General features: G+C 49.7%; 1 protein-coding gene across 7 annotated transcripts in view; it reads right to left on the reverse strand.

The window, feature by feature from the left end:
• The window catches only part of AAK1 (AP2 associated kinase 1), a 73,275-nt gene that overhangs the window by 11,363 nt on the left and 39,955 nt on the right, over nt 1-21,957 (reverse strand). For 2 of the 7 annotated variants that reach the window (XM_061478980.1, XM_061478984.1), the window contains exons 11-15: nt 21,653-21,942; nt 20,611-20,832; nt 17,169-17,398; nt 16,376-16,533; nt 15,865-15,981 (exon numbers count right to left, since the gene is read on the reverse strand). In XM_061478980.1, coding sequence (XP_061334964.1) covers nt 15,865-15,981; nt 16,376-16,533; nt 17,169-17,398; nt 20,611-20,832; nt 21,653-21,942 — 1,017 coding nt within the window. Of the gene's footprint in view, nt 1-1,529; nt 1,641-2,826; nt 2,929-4,496; nt 4,599-8,756; nt 8,835-14,251; nt 14,348-15,864; nt 15,982-16,375; nt 16,534-17,168; nt 17,399-20,610; nt 20,833-21,652; nt 21,943-21,957 lie in introns of those variants that run through there. The other 5 variants (XM_061478981.1, XM_061478982.1, XM_061478983.1 and 2 more) reach the window with 5 other exon arrangements.

Below are 21,957 nucleotides of genomic sequence, written 5' to 3' on the forward strand. Positions count from 1 at the left end.
GCAGCATTGCAGTGCCACAGGCTGGCTATGCCCATGGACAGCAGCATCTGCCTCAGAGCTAACCTCAAAGCCAGGACTGCACACAGAAGCAAACAGAAAGGGACTGAGAGGGATGTACAGTGAATGATGACACCCAGAGCTGGGCTGGAAAACAAGCCAGAAATGAGATTTGGGAAGGTTTTAAAGTCTCAATTTTCCCCAGGAAATGCAAGTCCTCCTCATCCCAGAGGGAACAGCAGAGCAGCCCAGGGGGTCCATTCATTCCTTGTCCCACCCATGGTGTTAGGGCTTTGCTGTGCTCCACACACGGAGGAATAACTGCTCCACGTACATGCCAAGCCATTTACTCAAAGTGTATTACAGCATGTGCTTGTTTAAACCCAAAAGCTCTATGAAGAAAGCACAAGCTCATTTTGAAGTGCATATCAAGTGTAAGAATGGATTCCAGACTGGTTTTCCAGCGAGTCCTCCGAGCACAGATCATTCTCTGTTGCTATAGGGATACTCACCAAGTGAGCTAAGCAAAACCCAGCATCGAGGGGCACTCAGCAGTCAACATCTGTGCTATGGGCCTCTGTTGAAGGCAGTAAATAGCACAGAAGTCCTGGTCTTCCTCCCACCCAGGTGGATGTGTAGCACCCCCATAGTCACTACAAGCCTGGCTTTATGGCAGTCACCCACTAACACCTGGCGTTGTCCCCACTGCGCCCAACTGCTTTAGCCCATAGTAGGCAGGTGCTATGTGGAGTTAGGACCCAGCTTCCCAGGGCCCTCTACTCGTGTTAGTGGAAAGAGCAGAGAGCTCCGGTCACTGCAGTGTTCCCAGAGCTGCCCTAGAGCTCAAACACTGCAAGAGCTGATCTGCAGCTCTTGGGATGGGCCACACAGGGGTTGCTTCTCCTCACCAGCTCTGCTTTCTTGGGTTACTATAAAGCTGTTCCACTTCTCAGTTGGGTATTGCACTTACAGGCCTGCTTTCACCCCTGCTGTGAGGCTGAAGTTTGACTCAAGAGCCTTCTCCTGCTAGCCTCTGAAAAGGAAAACAGCTTCGAGATCTGGAAGAGCTCAGTCCCATGCCTCACGTGCTAACAAACCCCTTTAGTGTCACAAACCCCTGTCACTGGTACAGATGGGTGTCAGGCTCCCTTCCAGAATGAATAATACAGCCCAAAAATCAGGTCTTAAACACCATGTACAAAGAGCAAAACCAGACGGCATTCACTTATGAACCTGAAGAAGGGCTGCATACACAAGCCTGCCCTTTAAACCTATTGTATCCCTTCTGCTGCATCCTTGCTTCATGGAAAACTTGTCTTTACAGTCAAGCTGAATGCTTTCATTTATCCTTTTCCCTTAGTACTTCAATGTGCAGTCCAAGTTTAACCAGCTTGGGAAGGAAACAAAGCAATGGCTTGGGGAAAAAGAAAAACCACCACCATGGATGAGAGCATCTGACTGTGTGAACTGGGAGCAGCTACAGAGCACGTCCCAGGACCGGGAGGTGTGAAGAGACAAAGGGACAGTTTTACCTTTGTGAGGTTGAGCTGCGAAAGCTACCGGAGCAAACTCATCCACGAGGTCAGCAGCAGGGTTAGAAAGCAGAGAACAGTCAAGCAGAGAGTCTTCCCCAGTGAGAGAGTCTGAATCCACGTTAGCATCCACAAGGTAGCATTAAACAGGACACAAACACTGTTAAGCTCATGTTCCCACATCCCTTTTCCCAGTATCATTTGTTGTGGTGGGAACACTCCCTGCTGCTCTGCAGTGAGGGCAGGGGGACTCCCAACGCCTTCAGGAACAAGTAACACATTCCCTGGGTCTCACTGCCCTCTAAAGCCCAGGACACAACCACAAGATCCCACACAAGTGACAGGTTAAAGTAGGGGCAGCAAAAGGGGAGTTTGGGAAGGGAAGAGAGATGAAGGGCAAAACTCTGGCAAAAAAAGTGAATGTGCAGCCTATTTCATAGGAGATCTCTGAGAAGATGGACCTCAAGTCCACCTGCAGCCAAAGTGGGCAGATCCCAGACTGGTTTGGGGTGGAAAGGGCCTTAAAGCTCACCCAGTTCCAACCCCTGCCACAGGCTGGGACCCCTTCCACTGGAGCAGCTTGCTCCAAGACCCTCTGTCCAACCTGGCCTTGAACACTGCCAGGGATGGGGCAGCCACAGCTTCTCTGGGCACCCTGTGCCAGAGCCTCAGCACCCTCACAGGAAGAGCTTCTGCCTTATCTCCAACCTGAACTCCCCCTGTTTCAGTCTGAACCCATCAGCCCTTGTCCCATCCCTACAGTCCCTGATGAAGAGTCCCTCTCCAGCATCCTTGTAGCCCCCTTCAGACGCTGGAAGCTGCTCTGAGGTCTCCACACAGCTTCTCTTCTCCAGGCTGAACAGCCCCAGTGTTCTCAGCCTGGCTCCATACAGGAGCTGCTCCATCCCCTTTATCATCTTGGTGCCTTTCTCCAGACTTGCTCCAATTCCATGGCCTTCCCAGGAACAAAGGGATAGGAACCGTTTCCTACGGTGTCCCAGTCCAGCAGAAAAGTCAGAAATCTGACTGCTCCAGATTTCTAAAGCACTTCATTGGAGCAATACTCCAGCACCTACAGCTCTGTAGTGGGCTGAAGGAGCCCAGTGCTCTTGTACAGGGAGACAAGCAACCCTGACCTCCGAGGAACCACACAGCATCTGCTTCCAAGACACAGAAGCAAGCCCAGTTTCCCCTGGTGGGCAAAGCAGCAGGAGAAGGGGTGCTTATGTGATTCCCACAGCCCACAGGGGTACGACACAACCCTGTGCCCCAACCAACACCCTCCTGCCTCACCAACCTGTTCTGTTGGAGGCCACCGACTCGGTCTGCGAGACGAGGCGCTGGGGCAGCGGAGCCTCCAGGCCTGGAATGAGACTCTCCACGGCTACGTCAGCTTTTCCTTTCCACACGTGGGGAGCAGCAGAGCAGAGGAGAAGCCAGAGGTCAGTTTGCAAGAGGCAGCATTAGGAGGAATTAAGGCAGCAGCTGTCTGAATGCTTTAGTGACCCTTGAACACATGGCAGCTACGCTGGCAGCAACACCAGGCTGAAGTTAGACCGATGCTAATGCAATCCCGAAGGAGGACTCGGACACATCAGTGTCTGAAGGCCTGAGGCTGGGTAAATAACTAGATCTTTAGCCAGCACAAGGGAAACATCGACCTTTAAAGTGTCCCCCTGCATCAGAAGTAACAGATCACTCAAATTCCCACTGCAGAACCCTTAATGTAGTCCCAGTTAAGCTTGGCAAAAGAGAAGCTGTGGCATCTTTCTGTCCCATTTTGAGCGGAGCACCCTACAGAGAGGTGGTGAAGACTTGGAACTCAGTATCTCAGGGAGAACACAAGTCCCCAGCATCATTTAATGCTGGTGCCCATTCCGTGGATCCAAACTGAGTTATTTATAGAGGCTGCATAGAAAGGGAAGGGGTAACTGCCACGGTCATACCTGTCTGGGTCTCCTCCTCGAGGACCAACATCAAGGGAATGACCAATGAGCAAGGATGCCCTCAAATGCTAGGACCAGAAACGGTCTGATTGCTCAGCCTAGGAGAGATTCATGACTATTTCTGCTTGCATAGCAGTGTGTGTGATTTGCAGGGTCATTATCTAAGGGTACTCAGACAACTGCCAAAGACTGCAGAAGGGAGAAGAAGAAAGAACAGGACCCATTTCCCACCTTCCTATTCAGAGCTACAGAGGTTGCAACCAGCTAACCAGGGGACATGGCTGGGACCCAAACCCACAACAGGAGCCGACTGCAACTGCCTGCAGCTTGCAATTGTCAGCCTTTAGTACATCAGACAAGTAGATAAAAAACATGATTCTGAAACATATATGAAGCCTGTTGGGTCTGGGCACATTGATTCCCAGCATATGCCCCAGGCCAAAGGCAATGCTCCCTCGTCACCCTGCTGAGGGCCGATGGAGACATGGACCATGGTTCCACACTGAGCCTTTAGCAGAAACAGAGGAGTTCTTGTATCTCCTTCAGTCAGCTTTTAACTTTCTTCTACCGTGAGCAGGCAAACACTGCAGGCACAACCATGGTTGCTGTGCCACATCAGTAAGCTTAGAGTTTAAATGTAAACACCAAGTCTTTGCTGTTCTCACAGAGAACAGGCACATCTGTTTTTGAATCATGGAATGGTTTGGGTTGGAAGGGATCTTAAAGCTTATTCAGCTCCAACCACGGGCAGGGACCCCTTCCACTAGAGCAGCTTGCTCCAAGCCCCTGTGTCCAACCTGGCCTTGAACACTGCCAGGGATGGGGCAGCCACAGCTTCTCTGGGCACCCTGTGCCAGCGCCTCAGCACCCTCACATCATCCATAGCTTCCCATTGCACTGAGTTTCCCCAACAGCAGCAGCTGTTTTGGGAGCCCAGTGGGGTCAACACGCAGAGGCAGCATGCAGGACAAGACATGCTGTGTAAGACAGAGGGGAGGGGGCACCCTGGGTTTCTCTTTACCATTCACAGCATCTGAGGTGCTACCGAAGGGGTCAGCGAGAGGCAGGATATCAGGGAGCAGAAGCGCAGTCTCAGGAGATTTGAGTCCCTCAATCAGTTTTTCTGGGTTACAGCAGGAAAAGGAGGAAAGCAGCAGAGAAAGAAAAGCAAACAGAAGAGACAACGTTAATCAGGAGCTCAGTTCAGGGCCTCAGAGTCCAGCGTGGCAGCCTCCAAAGAGCATCCGCACAGTGTTGTGGGCAAACACACTATCACTGAGAGATGGTAGAGGGCAGCTCCTCACTCACCATGGTCTTCTAAGACAGCTGAGGATATCCTCATCCACTGTGCACTGCTCTCCCTAAGGAGCCTATTCATTTGCTCAAGAATGGAATACTCACAGCTTCAGCAAAGGCAAGAATCACGGAGACACTGAAGTGCCAGACACTGGAACCTGCCCTTGGGTTAAACAGCTCTTTAGGTACCAATTCATTATGTCAATGATCAGGTTTCAAATCAGACACATCATCCTCAGCAGCACAACTCTCTGTGGTTCCCATTATCCCTCACACAAAGAAATGCAGAGAGCCCGGGCAAAAAGCTCATCTCAGTTATTAATCTGGGAGATGAGTGATTTCACCATCAAACTAAGCAGGTTTCCAGGACCCAGATGAATGATTCAGCTTTCCCAAGGGATTCTTCACAAAGGAAGGAGATAAAGGACGTTCTGAGGGCTTGCTAGAAGGAATCACCTTCAGAACACCTCTGATAAACTGTGCTCCACATGGACACACTCAACTTGTGGAAACGGTGCGTTTGCAATCCAAGGTTAGAAGGAGCTGTGGCCCTGGCCCTCCTTTACAAAGCTTTTACATCCGTGGTTTGTGTTGGGAGCTCAAAGGCTGGTGGTGTTATTTATTATCCACGTGGCTCTCAACAACTCGGGCTCTGGAATCCTGCTCTATAAAAGACAATGCTGAGAAAGCCAAAGAAGAGCTTAAACTGCACTGTTCCATACACGGCAATGCCATCCATCTTTTGTATTGCCCTATGTAAGTAATAACACAGCCTTGTGGCTTTGGAGCTACTTAGTCAAAGCAGCACAACTTCTACTCCCCATGGAATACCTCACAAGCCACTAAAGCAACCAGGAGGGGAAGGAAATCTAACAAGCAAGCCAAGAGGCAGCTGTTGTATCATTAAGGGCCTGAAGAAGGTCAACTGAAAGGAAAAACCTGATGTACTTGAATGTACTTGCACCCTTGGATGTGCTTGCGACCTTCCCCACCTCAATGAGGAATACACAGTATTAAAGGTTGCATTTGCCAAAGAAAAGACACCCTAACTGCATCCCATTGGATGAACAAGGAGGCTGGGAGCAGGGGCTTGGCAACAAAAAGCAGTCTTAATGCTATCAAAAAGGGGACTAAGAGGATGGAATTGCTTAAAGGGTGTTGGGAAAGCACAACACAACACAGGAGAGAGGCCTGGTGACAACAAGGAACGTGCTCAACTCCTTTGCCCATAAGTGAAGCAGTAGGTAACAGGCATTCAGCCAGGTACCAGTTAATCCAGAGAGCCAGGCACAAGACACAACTGCAGCAGGACCTATGGACTGCCTCAGAGTTGAGCAGTTTCAGGCTGGGTTTGGCTCCTACTTTGAGATGAAGTTTGTCAGCAGTAAAGTGACACATGGGACATGGTGAGTGCACTCCCATTTCAGGCCTAAGATAATCCTTTCAGAGCAGTCTGCAGTCAGAGCACACCTGCAGTAACCATCCCTTTTACAATCCCATTGCCAAGTGTCTCGCTCCTCCAAGTCTCCCTCCTTCCACCTTACCTTTCCAAACAGCTTCCTCCTTTCCCATTACTGCAGAGTCTCCATTTAACACAGTGGATCTGACTCTTGGTCAGGTACTAGACTGTTGCCTATTGAGCTGAGCCACATTATGAACATGCAGAAACTGAGACCAAACAGGGTGTTCCTTCTTCCCTACATGTTAGTTTTAAACCCTGACCCCTGGGCTCAACTGGTTTTATGCAACACTTTAAGCTGTCAGTGGTTCTTTGTGTTATCTTGCCTCACGAGACCTCCTTGCTTGTTTCCCCCCATTGTAGGTGCTGTTACTGGCAGTCACCTCAACACCCAGTGCATGATTCAAGGAACTTTATCCCTTTTGAGTGAGGCTGGGAAGTCCAACAAGAACAAGGTGTCAGGATGGATGGGAAAGGAAAGACCAAAAGCAGCAGAAAAAAAATCAGAGGCCTCAAGTCTGTTTTGAGGCTTAGCAATTCATTCCCCTGCTTTGCTTTGTGCTGCATCTTCTATTAACCTGAGGATGAAGAGGTACAGGAACAGCAGTTGCTTTAAGTAGTGGGGAAACTCACGTTCAACTAAGAGCAAAGGAGAAGTTAATGAAGGCCCTGTGAAATCCATGGCCCCACATTAGTTAGCAGGAACACCTCTACAAGAGCTAGGATTGGTCTCTTTGGCATGACACAGTTATTAAACACACACATGTATGTGTCTTCTGAAGCCACATCAGACACTCAGGTCCAAGAACCCAGCGTGCCTCTGCAGTGGCAAATAAACCCAGCTCTTGAGCCCCTGCTTCACCACTGCTCCAGTGATCAAAGCAGTGACTCAAGGAGGGCACCTTCTGCACGCTGGGCACGAGTATCAGCTGCAGTTCAGCTCCATGGAGCCCTAGAAGGAAAAGCCTTCTCCCTCATGATACTGAGCTGCAGTCTGGGTTCTGCCACCAAGGGAAGTCTCCAGCAGAAGTTTAATTTGTCATTTCCAAGGGAAAAGCTGCTTCACCTGCAAGTGAAGTCATGGCTGAGATGGTGAGCAGGCAGCAATGCTAAGTAACCTGTATGAGTAAGGAATACAGCAGTGCAAGGCGAGGGAAAACTGGGATTAGTAGTCTCATTTCTGGTACCTGTACTAACCCTACAGTTCCAAGTCAAGTACAGGTGAAGTGATCTTCAACTGCAGAGCAGACTCCACCACCAAATAGAGGAATTTATACTGTCAGAGTCCTTCTGCCTCAAACCCAACGGACAGATCCTGATTATTCCTACAGAGACAAATGCACAAGGCCAAGAAAACCTAACCCAATATAAAGGTATTTCTATCACAGAGCTCCTGAAGGGCTTTACACAAACTCCAGGTGCTTTAACCGATACCTGTGCTCCCACATGAGGCTGCCTCTTGGAGACATCCTCTCCCCCAGGCTTTGGGGGTCACAGGGGAAGAAAGCTCAGCTCTGGTTCAGGACTGAGCTGACCATTGGGTTTTCTACTTTGCCCATTCTCAGGCCTGACAGGATAGCAGCAACCTCTCCATGGCTTTGCACCAGTGAGTAAGGACAGGGGCTGAGTAAGCAAGAGTCAACAGCACACCTTAAGAAGGTGTCTGAGCTTACCAGTGTGCAGGGGGTGGATTAAAAAGTGTCCCATCAGCCCTTCCCAGAGCTAAAGCCCAGGCACATACTGCAGCCTTTGGACAAGTGTTTCACGTTCTTGTGACGTTCCAGTTCCTCCCAGTAAGAAACGAGTGATTATTGCCTCTCAGAGCCACAGTAAGCAAAACCCACTGCAGAGAAAGCAACGCGAGAGCCTACAGCTAACAGCTCTCACAGGCAGCCCCAAACCAGAGATGCTGGTAGCTTCGGAGACTGCAAAACCAAATCACTTCCTCCTGGAATGAAAGCAAGAGCCTTTCCTCTGATTGGCACCAGCATAAGAAGGAGGTAATGCCATTTCCCATCAGCAGCATTAACTCTGATTTATACCACGGGACCAGCAGGCAGGTTCAAACCCCATGCGTAGGTTGGGAAGCACAGCTCTGGACAACCCAGGGAGAAACTCCTGACCTTTTCCTTCAGATCCCTTCTTTTCTAACACATGCAACAGTGTGATTTGGGGGATTTTAAATCAGTTTGCACAGACTTTGCCTCTGCAAAGCCTCAGCTGGCATGCTGCATTTATACTGGGCGATAGTGATTTGTCAAGCAGCAAAGTATCTGCAGGAAGCATTTTAAGAAAGACTAGAGTTATGAAAACCTATAAACCAAGAGACAAGGGTGGCAAATGGGGTTTGAGTCAGAGCAGGACATTAGAAAGAAGAAAGACTCCTGAAACACTCGAAGTTAAAAAGGGAACAGAGGGCAAAGCTCTGCCCTCAGCTGTAACACAGCCAACAGCCAAGATGCAACACCTCAAAGCCAAAGGAGATGCCACCAGCCAGGCACAGCACACAGCAAGAACGTTACTCACTCGTGTACTGGGGAGGAAGAGCAAAAAGAAAGGCAGCTCAATAGAGCACACAGCAGAGGTCTTTTCTTCGGATGTCAACTGAGGAAGAAAGACAAGGGTGTGAAACTCCTGCCAAGTCCAGTGTGCTGCGAGTGGGAGGGCAAGTCACCAAGGTGGGCAGGGATTAGTCATTCTGCCTATTGATTAGCCAAGGACCAAAGAGTAAAGGAGGCCCTGCATGCTACGCAGCAGCAGAGCACCTGGACTCATCAAGGGAAGGCACTGGACTTTCATTTTCCTAATGGAGTTCTTGTGACTTGGGATTGTTTCTTATACAGCAGAAGGAGGAAGAGAAGGATAACAAACAGGAGGAGTTGGCATGCTTTAAATACCCACCACTTTGCAGCACCGCAGAGTAACAGGACAGCATTTAACAGATGAGACTCAATCTTAGGTTATCTCTTCAGATCTCAATATCCTTTTGGATCAAACCAAAACCCTGAACAGAAATGATACTATGTGCACTTCTTTCGCTGGGATCCCTGTAGCCCATTGGCTTTGTTCCTCCAACTCATCCGTATTGTACTCTCAGTTAACAACATGGCAACAAGTTCAAGTTCCTATATGAGTAGCTCTCCTTTTGCCTCTTCCCAACTCAAGATGTGAACTCAGATCCTTACACATCCATAAGTGCTTGTGTGTATCTGCAATTACTTCATCTCAGTGTGTCACAGAATCCCAGACTGGTTTGGGCTGAAGGGACCTTAAACTGTCCCTTTTCAACCCCCTGCCCATGGCAGGGCGTTGGAGCTGGATGATCTTGGTTTGAATCTGCACTGCAAGATACCTACTTCCTTAGCCCTTTGATGAGCATCCTCTCAGACTAACACCAAAATGCATCAGACCGTGAACATCTGAAGCAAATAAAAAGGCAAGAATCATCCTTAAGTGTTATTCAAAAGCTTTAGAGAACTCCAACATGACAATGACTCTATAATAAGCAACACTGTTTGCTTTCCCATCAGAAATGAGAACCAGCGTGGGCTCAGATGGCACAGGGGTGCTTTCTTGGCCTGTGTTTCCCTCCCCAGCTCTATCTGTGTGTTTACTTAGCTGTGCCAGACATGGAACATCTCTTGTCTCACTTTCTGTTACGGTCAAGACAATGCCACAGAGGGCTCTTGGTGGTGCTGTTCCTCAGACAAACAACTCCACTAAAGACACATTTGTCCCTCAGCTGCAGTTAAGCTGCTGAATTACTGCAGGGAGTAAATGGTCGTGTCAATGCACAAAGAAGGATCCATTCTCCTTTGAGGAGGGCTATCAAAGATGGGCTCATTGTGCAACGATGGCACTGTAGTCGGTTCTGATGCAGGGAGGCCCCCAGTACAACCACAGGGACTCAGCCTGTGCAATCCACAGCACGAGGGAGTTTGTCCTCCAGCCAGAGCCATGGGGGAGCAGAGCTGCTGTTTCTCAGCTCTCACACCTCAGTGCTGCTGCTCCACAGCTTCTCCATGCTTGCTCTGCTGCCAAGGACCCACTCCCACCACCTCATCTCTGCCTCTTCTGCAGACAGGAGAGGAGAGAATGAGCTGGGTTAGGATTAGGGAAGGTCACGTATCTGGAACTAGAGTGAGGAGGAGACACGTCCCTCCCATCCCAACCAACCCTCAAGCCACTGGAAAGGAGTGGGTTTGGCAGCATCTCAGAGGGCATCTCCCTCACCTTGGTTATCTCAACACATTTCTAGACTAAGAGGATCTAAACCCTTTCTTGACACTAACGATGACTGCAGCATTCCAATTTCAGTGGTTAACAGGGGACATGGGCTAAAAGCACAAGTATTCACACACTGGGGTAAGCCTCCCATTAAACCCTCCTGCAGAGCAGGCTTAAAACCCCAGATTTGGGACTATTCACAGAGTGAAACCTCAATGACAAAGGGAAAGAGCAGTCTTGAAGCTTCATAACTCAGTTTAGTTTCAGGTCTCTTAAATACCTTGGTGCAGGGTTTAGCAGTTAAATCCTCACTTTAACCCTAAAGCAAGGTTTAGGGTTCAATTGTCCTGAATTCATAGCAATAGACATGAAGCAGCCACATGTAACAGGAAAATCACCATTCCCCATTCTGATTTATCAGCAGTGGAGCCTGCAATAAGCTTCTTAAGAAGAACTTGGCTCCCTTTCCTGCACACGCACAAGGAAAAATGTCTGCAGCAGGAATATTTCATTCTCCCTTATTTTAACAGATGTTTTGCCATATTTTTTACATCCCTCTTGCCAGCTCCTCTTCCTAGCTACAATTCCATTAAGACTTGCAGCCATTATATGCAGGAGAAGGAGGAATATATTGAAAACCATTCTACTTCCTCTTGATTATTGGCCAGAGCTGGTATTTCTGCCTTCTATGGGTGCTGTTACCTCTTCTCCAGAAGCACTTGATGAGAAACATGGTACCCACAACAAATGAAAACCCATCTCCTCTAGGACACTGAGCATCTCCAGTGCTGTGACCCACACGAACGCTCTGACAGAGCCAGCACTCCAGTTTGCCTTTACTGACCACATGGATCCCAACCTGTGATCTTGCTAAAGCAAGCGGCCCTACTTAGAATCATGGAATGGATTGGGTTGGAAGGGACCTTAAAGCTCCTCCAGCTCCAATCCCTGCCACGGGCAGGGACTCCTTCCACTGGAGCAGCTTGCTCCAAGCCCCTGTGTCCAACCTGGCCTTGAACACTGCCAGGGATGGGGCAGCCACAGCTTCTCTGGGCACCCTGTGCCAGCGCCTCAGCACCCTCACAGGGAAGAGCTTCTGCCTCAGAGCTCATCTCAGTCTCCCCTCTGGCAGGTTAAAGCCATTCCCCTTGGCCTGTCCCTACAGGCCCTTGTCCCAAGCCCCTCTCCAGCTTTCCTGCAGCCCCTTCAGGCACTGGAGCTGCTCTCAGGTCTCCCCTTCAGGAGCCTTCTCTTCTCCAGGCTGACCCAGCCCAGCTCTCTCAGCCTGGCTCCAGAGCAGAGCTGCTTCAGCCCTCGCAGCAGCTCCATGGCCCTCCTTAGAGCCACATGTGTTGGCTGCAGCTCCACAGCTCCTCCATTCTGCAGGGGGCTGCCTGCGGATGCACCCCATGGGTGTTTGCTGTGTTTCAGGCATCATTTGTTTGTTTCTCCTGAATCTGTTACAGGAAGGCTCATGCGTCCTGAGCATCCTGAGGAAAGGTGGGAAAGCCCAAGGAGGTCCCTGGCCACCATGCAGGCAATGCCACCTGCACCCTCAGGTGCCAGCAAAGGGAACAAGTTCGTAGCATAAGCAGATAAGGAAGCTGAGCCCTCAGCAGCCCCTCAGCTGCCACAGGTTTAGAGCTGACAACACGGGCTCTGTATGACAAATAGGGAAAATACCAGATAAAAGCCTTCCTTATGCCTGCACTGAAAGCCTTCCCTAACAACACTCCTCTTGTGAGCACGGGGTGAAGGCTCACACTCGCTCCTCAAAGGGCTGCGCGTGCTCCCAGTCTATAAACCAGACGTGCAATGGTTTCAAAGCAATGAGATTCACTGTCAGGGCTTGAGAAGAAATGAAAATATTCCGAACAGAAAGCAAGTATCCAGGCAGAAGCTCTTCCCTGTGAGGGTGCTGAGGCACTGGCACAGGGTGCCCAGAGAAGCTGTGGCTGCCCCATCCCTGGCAGTGCTCAAGGCCAGGTTGGACACAGGGCCTTGGAGCAAGCTGCTCCAGTGGAAGGGGTCCCTGCCCATGGGAGGGGGCTGGGACTGGATGAGCTTTAAGGTCCCTTCCAACCCAAACCAGGCTGGGATTCTGTGATTTAGAACTCACAAAGAAATTGAGCTGCTTCTGCACACGACAAAGGCATCCTGCAACCGTGCAGCCGGAGATGCTGCTGTACCAAGAGACTGAAGGCAATCCCAGCTCTACTCAAAGGATGCCTTTCACATGCAAGTCAGCACATTGCTCTCCTCCAAGACCTCTCTGCTTGCCGTGGGGATGCTTCTGCCCAGGTAACGTAGACACAGGGAAACAAAGATGACTCTGTTCTGTGTGACAGACACACAGACTGAAACCCCACGTCCATTCTGTTGGATTCACAAGCACAGATAGCTCCCTCCCAAGCTAAGGAGAGATCTCTGGCCCTTGAAAACATTTAGGAGCATCTGGCCTCAAGTTTTATATATATAAACCGGAGATGTCTTTGCAGGAAGCCAACAAAGCCACATCTACACACACCACAAAACCTGCAGAGTGGTTATTGGTACCCAAGGGCAGCGTTGAAAGAAGCCACTGCAGAGGAACTGCCCCTGCTATGAAGAACTCTAGAGCTCCTGCAGCCCAGGGTCCAACCGCTGCTTTATATGGTTGTGCTGTACCAAATGCAATAGGCAATAAGGAAAGCAACCACCTCAGTGTGCATCTGTCTGCATTGAGCACACTGCCAGAGCTGACAGACTTCATGTCAGGAAAACCAATGCTTCCAATGGTATTTGGGAGGAAGAAGAGCATGCAGGGACCTATCTGCCTTCTGTAAGCTTGTTTCACACAGGAGATGGGCTGGTCAAGTGCTGTAAGTTCTGTTTCTTCTCTCAACCTGCAGCATTTATGAGTAAAATCCCTGTGGAAGCAAACCACGTTTCTCGTGCTCTTTGAGCACCCACCAGAAGGAAGCAAGCTCCACAGTTAGGGAAAGAAACAGATACTTCTTTTTTTAACCCCGAATTGCTTAACTGTTCATGGAGAGATGCCACCTTTGCAAGCACAGCTTGAAGGCTGGTGTCCTCCACCAGTGAGCCACAGCTTGAGAGAAGGACAAGGGCAAGAGCTGTAACCAGCACTTGTCCTCTGGGGCTAGTGGCCAACAAGGGACCCGAAACATACATTGACAGGAGAAACTCCAAGGAAAAAACCAACGTTCCCATATTCCAAACCCCACCAGCTCCAAGGCACTTACATAATCTTGTGCTAAAAAGTGCTGGCAGAGATGCGTGCATAGGAAAGGCTCTGAAGCAGCACCGCAAAGTAAATGGAAATAGCTACCAACTGCACCAGAGGCTTTTGCCAAATGAGGAAATGTTCCATGTTAAACTCGTGCATCTGCAAGAGACCCTGGAAGCCAAAGAAACACTGACTCTAATGGCAAAGGAAAGAGGAGCAATAATAAAAACTACCCTTTCAAACCTGGAGCCTGATCTGAGCACAGCTTAGGTCAGAACAGGCAAATACCCAGGCATTATTTTTGCCTTTGAATACTGCACCTTTCAAGACACCAACACTGTTGGCATTAGAAACAAGGTGATAACCCTACAATCTGCCATGAAAACGAAGGGCTCTGCACTGCTCCCACTGATGAAAGCCTTACACACCACTACAGCTTGTCAATGCCCAGCACTCCTGGCTGAGGCCCAGGATTTCAAGTGTGCCTAGAAATAGAAGCAGATTAAGCATACAAAACAAAGACCACGAATGTGTCCCCCCCCTCTATAAAGTCAGTTCCAGTTACCTGGCGTGTCGGATAATGGGAGAGGAATGAAAGGGTCAGGCACAGTCAGAAGAGAAGGGCTAGTGTCCAAGCTCAGAATGTCTTTCGTTTTCTCAGCTGGTACCCAGGAAGAGAAAAGGCAGAGTGAAACAGAGCAGAGAAACAAGCAGAAAGCATTGAGCAAAACCTCAGTGTCAGAGTGCAGGCTGTGGCCTGACAAGAACACACACACTCAGAACCAGTTTGTGTTGCCAGGGAAAGGAAAGAAAGAGGGAAAACCCAACAACCCCAAACAACTATTACCATGTAGCTTTCCAACACAGCTGAACTCACAGACCTCTAAACATTCCTTGAAAGGGCAGTACTATTCCCTCACTTCAAGCAGGACAGAAGGTGAAATGCCTCCACAAAGGCCACACAGCAGCCCCACGCTGGGCCTCTTTGTCAGCAATATACAGCATCTTGCATCAGACAAGCTGTATCTACCAGCAAAGAGAAAGAAAAGGGCTAGAACCACCTAGTGCCAAAATACCTCCCAGAAACCTTCCTATGAGAGAGCTACTAAAAGAATCAAACATGCTATAGCACCCAGAAAGCCCAGAACATGCAGATGCTTCTCAGGCATATTACAGCTGGATCTGGAGCTGCTGCAACTCAACATCACTCCACAAAGGCTGATGGAACATCATAAACTGAGCACAGGGCACTCCTGCATCATGGACTTCAACTCCTTCATTATTAGGTAAGAGCCAACACCACCAAGCTCAGTTATAAGCTCCTCTAAATCTCTTTTTATAAATAGAAATAAGCACAAATGGATTTGTCGCTTCCTTAGGGCTCCTGGAAGCAGGTTTCCAACAGTGAGAAGTGATGCTGAAGATGTAGAACCAAGCAGCAGCGCTCACTCAGCTTCTCAGCATGGAAGGGGCTGCTCATGGCAAAACCTTGGCACCAAAGGAGACACCAGATGAGGTCACACATACAGAAGCCTCTGCATAAAAGTCTCTTAGACCAGCCAAGGACTTGTGGCCTCTGGACCCAGACAGCAGAGCCAGGGCAAAACTTGCCTTCATCATCTAACATGTCAGTTATGAGACCCACTGTGCTCTTCCCTGCTCACTCCTGGCTCTGCAATTCCTGCAGCAGAGACATTATCATCCCTGCTCCTCTCCTCCTTCATACAGCCAAAGAGCTGCAGGCAAGGGATACCTTCCAGCATGTCTGTCCTGTGGCTCCGAGTCCAATTCCCTTATTGCACACTCCATATTTCACTTTTAATTAATGACTTACTTTTAATTAACACTTTTAATTATGAGCTGCATGGAGCTGCAACACATTAAGAGTTTTTCTTGTGAATTTAAGGGGCTCACTTGGTTTCCTCCCTCACCAAAAGCCTCACCTCTACCTGCAGGCAGTGCCTCCTCTCTGTGCTACCCAACTGTGAGAAGCACACGTCATTCCTACCTTGCCTTCTCCACTGAAGCACCAACCCTATCCTAGAGCTCTCAAAGCCAAGGCCCAGCTCTATTTCGATCAGTTTTGCCATCCTTTCAAAGAGGCTATGACAAAAAGTTGCTGTTTTCCTGCAGTGCTTCTGCAGAGCATCATCCTCTAGGTCACATCCACACACTCACCTGGTCCAGGAGCGAAGGAAGAGCCACCAAATGCATCCGGCTGGGCCGCAGATGAAGCCGGCTGGAAACCTGGGATCAAGTTCTCTGTGGAGCTGCCCATCTTCTCTGGAGCTTTCCCTGAAATGCCAGATGCACATTTAGGGATAAAACTTCCATTGCGAAGGTTGGGTCCTTCCCTAGACTTTTCATGATGCTACTGCAGGATGTGGCTTTAAGCCCCTTCCTGCAAACCCCAACTCACAGATTAAGCAGAGTTTAAACTGCAGCTCCTACACCAACTGATCAAGGCTGCTTTGGGAGGGGTTAGTACCTCTGCCTTTGAGAATCATGCTCATTTAACTGCAATGGCTCAGCAAAGAGGACAAGGACTGAGAAGGATTTAGCTCTTACAAGCACAGAGGACCGTGATAATATGGGAAAAGCCCAGCAGCATTTGCCCAACAGCATCACCATTCCATGCCATCTTCTGTTCTGAGGGCAGGCGGGTATAAAAGGATCTCCATGAACCTACCATCACCCAGCTTTGCAAAGTCCTTGTTCAGCAGCTCCTCAGCTGTGAGTTTGGAGAAGTTATCATCATCAAATGGATTCCACGTGGAGACATCGGGCGGGTTATAGACATTCTGCTGTGAGGTCCTTGGGGAACCCGAGGGTGTGGTGGAAGCAGATCTGTATGTGATCATCCCAACCAAACAACAGACATTAATAACCCATCTGAAACTCTCTGGCCAGCACTAGGTGCTGGTCCAAGCTACTACATTACAATTACTTCCTACTTAAAACACAAGTCATTGTACTTGCATGCTCAGGGACCTGGGACCTGCTACCCTTGCCTATTCTTAACGTGGTTGTGCATCCTGGAGTCGAGGATTAAAACCAGGATCAGCAGCACCCCATTTGAAACAATTCCCTGCAATGCCCTCATGGAGACTTCCTGCCTGTAGACACTGTGAGAGGGAGCTAGTCAGTATCCCAGGGGAGTGCTGATGTCAAGCAGCAAGCACGAAGCATGCACCAGGGCTACTGGTGGAAGAGCTGAAACGGCAGTAGCTTCTGTAATCCAGAGTGCAGGCCCTGTCTGCTTTGCTTTTAGTAAGCATGGAAGCACTCAGGACTTCTGCCCTTGGGGAAGCTTTTCAGGCACTTTGTGCCAAGCCCTAAACTTCTGGTCTTCAGAAAGCAAAGACTCATTTAGAGTCTTTGGCAGTTTGCTGCCTACCTTCATCTTTACGTCTAGGGAGCCTCAAGAACCTCATTTTCCCCCTCCCTCCATACCCTTTGACACCAGGTGACCAAGCACCTACTTGGACTTGTTGAGACTGGCCTCAGCAGCAGCTGCCTGCAGGAGCTGGGTGGACTTGCTGGCTGGAACCCCGAACACCGCGCTGTGGGTCACGTCGCTCAGAATCCTCCTGTGGCCTGCACGCTGGGTCTTAGGGGAGGATGGAGGGGTGAGAGACCCCAGCTTCTGCCCCTGCACTGCTGGAGGGGGGGTCGTCTGAGGCTTTTGCTGTGGCCTCATTTGTGCCTGCATCTAGGAGAGAAAGGGCAGTAATATGTCCCTGTTCATGAAGAGCAGGCACGATGAAAACACAGCTCCGTGCTGAAGGATCTGAGCTTCAAGTCGTGGATTGGGAATAGTCAGGAGGGGAACAAACACACAAAGAACTGGGGACAAGGAGGAATTCAATTCACTGATGCACAGAATTCCAGTATTGCTACAACTGCACAAGTAGAGGCTTTCTCCTCTTTCTATGGAAGGCAAAGCCTCTGTTAGTGCTTGGTGTTAAAGACTGCCTGGTCTCAGGAGCTTGAACACAGATGAAGAGGCTGAGATCCAGGGCAGAGGTAACATCAGTTCAGAGTGTGCAGGACTCCTATTGTAGGGACACAAGGAGTGAAGAGCAGCGCTTCTTCCAGCAGATAATGCGTGACTGGGGTCAAATCCCTAAAGGGGATACAGGGTTTGTGCAGAAATCTTGTGCAAGAAGCTTTCTTTTAGGGGAAACCCCCTCCAAGGACCACAGGAGCATCATTTGTCATTAAAACAATGGAGGAGAAACCCAGGCACGTTTGGTTTGGGTGGTTTTAAGTCAAGATAGCCAGCTACAAACCCTTTGGAAACTCCTCACACTGATCTTCTTCCATTCCCTCAGTCTTGTGTTAAACTCACATCCCTTTAAGTACTTGAAATACCTTTTGGTAGTGATAAATAACAGCATCCCTTACAGCTGTGTGAGTTTCCAGACTCTGCAGTGAGATAGCATGGCCGGATTTAAAGCAGGAAAACTGGAATGCAAAGAGCTGTGCACAACACCTCCACTGCCTGGGCACTCCCTCTATCCCCCCTGACCATATCCAACCAGGGAAAACAGAGGAAATACTTGGGAATACCTAAGAGGGCAATGAGAGTTATATCCCCAGCGTGGTACTTAACCACAGTGGGGGAAGGCAAACAAGTGGTTAGCTGCCTTGCTTTTCATTTAGCATCCTGTCAATTCACTGAGGAGCAAGCTGACCTGCCTGCTCCTGATGCACCCACCTTGCATCTCGCTATATAGGTCACTGCAGAACAGTACATTTGGTGCTGAGAAATCAAAGGGCAGTGCCAAAAACCACCCCAGAAATGAACGCAGAGCTGATTAAGCTGAAGTCTCACAACGTGAAAAGGTCCTGATGGGTCCTGGCTTGATACCTTCTGCTCAAAGGCTCTGCAGAGACCATGTTTCACAATCACTTTTTAAATGAGCCCATCAACTGCTTTTGCTCTCCTGACTGCTGCAGGAGTGGAAAAGAGTCCAGATGCATCCATTCAGAGCAGCCTTCCAGGGGAAGAATGCTAACTCTCCATCTACCTGATGGAATAAAACTAAGGCCATTTTTTGTGCTAGTGAATCACAGCAAAGCCCTTTAGAGATGCTCTTCATTACCATGTGCACTGGGTTCAGCATTTCTCCTCTGAAAGGACCAGGATCATAATGGGCCTCATCCAAAACCTGCCTGCATGCACTGAAAATCTCCCACCACCTTTAAGGAACTGACTTGCCCCAGGTCATTCAGAACAGCAACAAGCCCAGGAACACAACAGCTCCAAGGCTGTCACCTCCCCTAAGCACCAGATTAGCACTGAGAATTACTATAAAACAAAGGGGTGAATGTGACAGCCTTGAGACACATTGGAGGGTAAAATGATGCTTCCCCAGTATTGCACAGGTCACTGGCTTATGGACTTTATCAGTCAAATTAATCCCTGATGTTACTTCAAAGGAGATTCATCAGATCCTGAATACCTGGCAAGTCATGCACAAGCAATGACCCCTTAGTTTGGACTCGAGCTCTGTGCTCCTGAAGTGGTTCCTTATTAATTACTGCTTGCTGTGGTACAGCACGGTAACAGGCAGCTTCCCTGCACATGCTTTCTGCCCAACCCACAGCTAGAGTTAGGGCCATCCCTTTGCACTTCCAAAACCTGGGATTATGCAGGAATGAAAGGAAAATGCCCAGCTTCCTCCCATATGCACTGCAGAGACACTTTGGCAGCGGGGATCCTGCCCTCTGGCGCAGCTCCCTGCCTTTACCACTGCGAGCAGCTACTTCCCTGGAGCAGAGAGAGATTTGCCATTAAGTAAAGAGCATTTATTTTGGATGCACGTTCACATGATTAAAATGGAGGATTTGCTTCTTTACTTTTAGGTTTTGAGAGAGGTGTTCTGAAAAGGCTCCTTTCCACAGCATTCATTTTGGAACAAAGTTATTCCAGCATCAGAAACAGCCAGGAAAGGCTGTTGCACCTCCTTCTGCATCAGAGCCCTTAATACGGGATGGAAGATAGCCAAACAAGCAGCAACATAGAATCCCAGACTGGTTTGGGTTGGAAAGGGCCTTAAATCACCTTCCACTACAGCAGGCTGCTCCAAGACCCTCTGTCCAACCTGGCCTTGAACACTGCCAGGGATGGGGCAGCCACAGCTTCTCTGGGCACCCTGTGCCAGCGCCTCAGTACCCTCACAGTAAAGAACTTCCTTACATATAACGTAAATCTTCTCTGTTCCCTGTTTAAACCCATCACCCCTTGTCCTATCCCTAGAGTCCCTGATGAAGAGCCCCTCTCCAGCATCCTTGTAACCCCCTTCAGACACTGGAAGCTGCTCTGAGGTCTCCACGCAGCTTCTCTTCTCCAGGCTGAACAGCCCCAGTGTTCTCATTCTGGCTCCATACAGGAGGTGCTCCAGCCCCTGAGCATCCTCGTGGCCTCCTCTGGACTTGCTCCAACAGCTCCATGTCCTTCTTACACTGGGGACATAAACAGTGTTGTTCTGTTGCCTAATGCCCATCATGATGCATTAAGTACAAATAACTTCTAGAAGTTTACTGCATGCCTTCTAAGGCAGCATGACAGGGGAGGGGTAGGGGAAAGCTGCATTAAGCAGCTATAAAGATCTTATCTGCTTTCTGGTCATCATCTACTCATCTTCTTCCTATGGACACAGAGCACAACTCCCACGTGCAGCATCCTGTTGCAAAGAGTAGTGCAACCAACTGCACAGGTGCCTGAGGTAGCAAGGTTTGCGCTGACATCTGCCACCCAGACACTATGGACAGCACACTAGGGACCAGCAGGCCCCAGAGCACCCATTACCTGGGCTCTGTGAGTCAGAAAAGCCCTGCTGAGCTGCTCCTGGGCTGTAGGAGCTGGCAGGAGAACACTCACCAGCAACTCCGAACGCCTTCCCACAAGGCTCTTACCACTTGCTCCTGTGGCTGTGCTGGCTGGGCCACACTCTGCTGGGGCTGGGGCTGCGGCGGGGCTGGGGCTTGCTGCTTCTGCTGACCTGCTGCTCCTGCTGTCTTCTGCTGCATTGCTGCCTGCTGGGCCATCATCTGCTGCTGCTGCTGTTGCTGCTGCTGCTGGTAATAGTTCTGCATGAGCTGCTGCTGTGCTGGCGCTCCTTGCTGCATCACTGGGAACTGGGAAACAAGCAGCGGTTGAGCTGCTTGGTGAGCAACTGGGCACTGGGGTACCATCACCCCAACTTGGGGCCAGCCACAGGAATGGTTACAGGCACTGCAAGTGGTGAAGCAGTCACAGGCTGGGATGGCTTGGAGGCCAAATGTGTGGTGGGAAGTGGCCTTCTGATCTAAGGACAGATGCTGAGTTACACCCATAAGGGGCTCCCTCAGCACAGACTCTCCTGTGGTCCCAAACTCCTTTCTTCACTTCTATCAATTCTACACCTTTCCCCAGGATAAGAAGATTTACCATGCCTTTGCTTCTACTGTTAAATATGCTTTAGCAGGGATTTCTGCTGCTATAAACACCTATAAACAGCATGCAAGTCTGTCATCTACACCCACCCCATCTAACACATCATGCGTCCACAGGCCTCCTTATCACTGCTGGCTACCACAAACCCAGACCTGAATCTTACAATTCAGAAGACATGCCAGGCTCCTTGTATCACAAGAGCAGAAGAGAAATTGCACCCTTCTGTTCATCAGCTGAACATTGACCTCAAGACTCTGAAACAGTTGGAGCTGTAAAATCTTCACTGCCTATTTCATGTCTGTATGTGACTAAACTATCTCAAGGCCTTTTAACATTAACAGTTAAAAATACCAGCCTTGTGTAGCAAAAAAATCTCACTAGAGAACTGCAGACATATTGGAAAATGTCCAAAACCTGCCCTTTCTCCCCCCAAAACCAGAGGGCTTGCCCTAAATGCAAAGATGCAACCTCACAGGCCTCTAGCACAGTAAGCATGTGACAAACACAGCTGTGCCCATTTACCTGCTGCGCCTGCATCATCTGCTGCTGCTGCTGGTAATAGGCAGCCTGTTGTTGTTGCTGCTGCTGCTGCTGCTGCAGGAGCTGCTGCTTCAAGAAAAGCTGCTGCTGATGCTGAGGTGTGGCTTGTGGCTGAGTAGAGGGGACCTGGGGCTGTGCCTGCGGGGCTTGCTGTGGAGCCGGTGCTTGCTTGGCTTGGGGCTGTGCTGGAGCCTGTTGAGGTGCTGCTTTTTGCTGGGGAACACTTGCAGGGAGCGAGGGCTGAGCACTGCCCAGGGCAGCAGGGCCTGCAACTGGTGGGGAGGGAG

The sequence above is a fragment of the Pezoporus flaviventris genome, unplaced genomic scaffold (assembly GCF_033815535.1).
Source record: "Pezoporus flaviventris isolate CSIRO_AGI_PZ_B2104156 unplaced genomic scaffold, CSIRO_AGI_Pfla_v1 ptg000138l, whole genome shotgun sequence".
NCBI classification, from domain to species: Eukaryota; Metazoa; Chordata; class Aves; order Psittaciformes; family Psittacidae; genus Pezoporus; species Pezoporus flaviventris.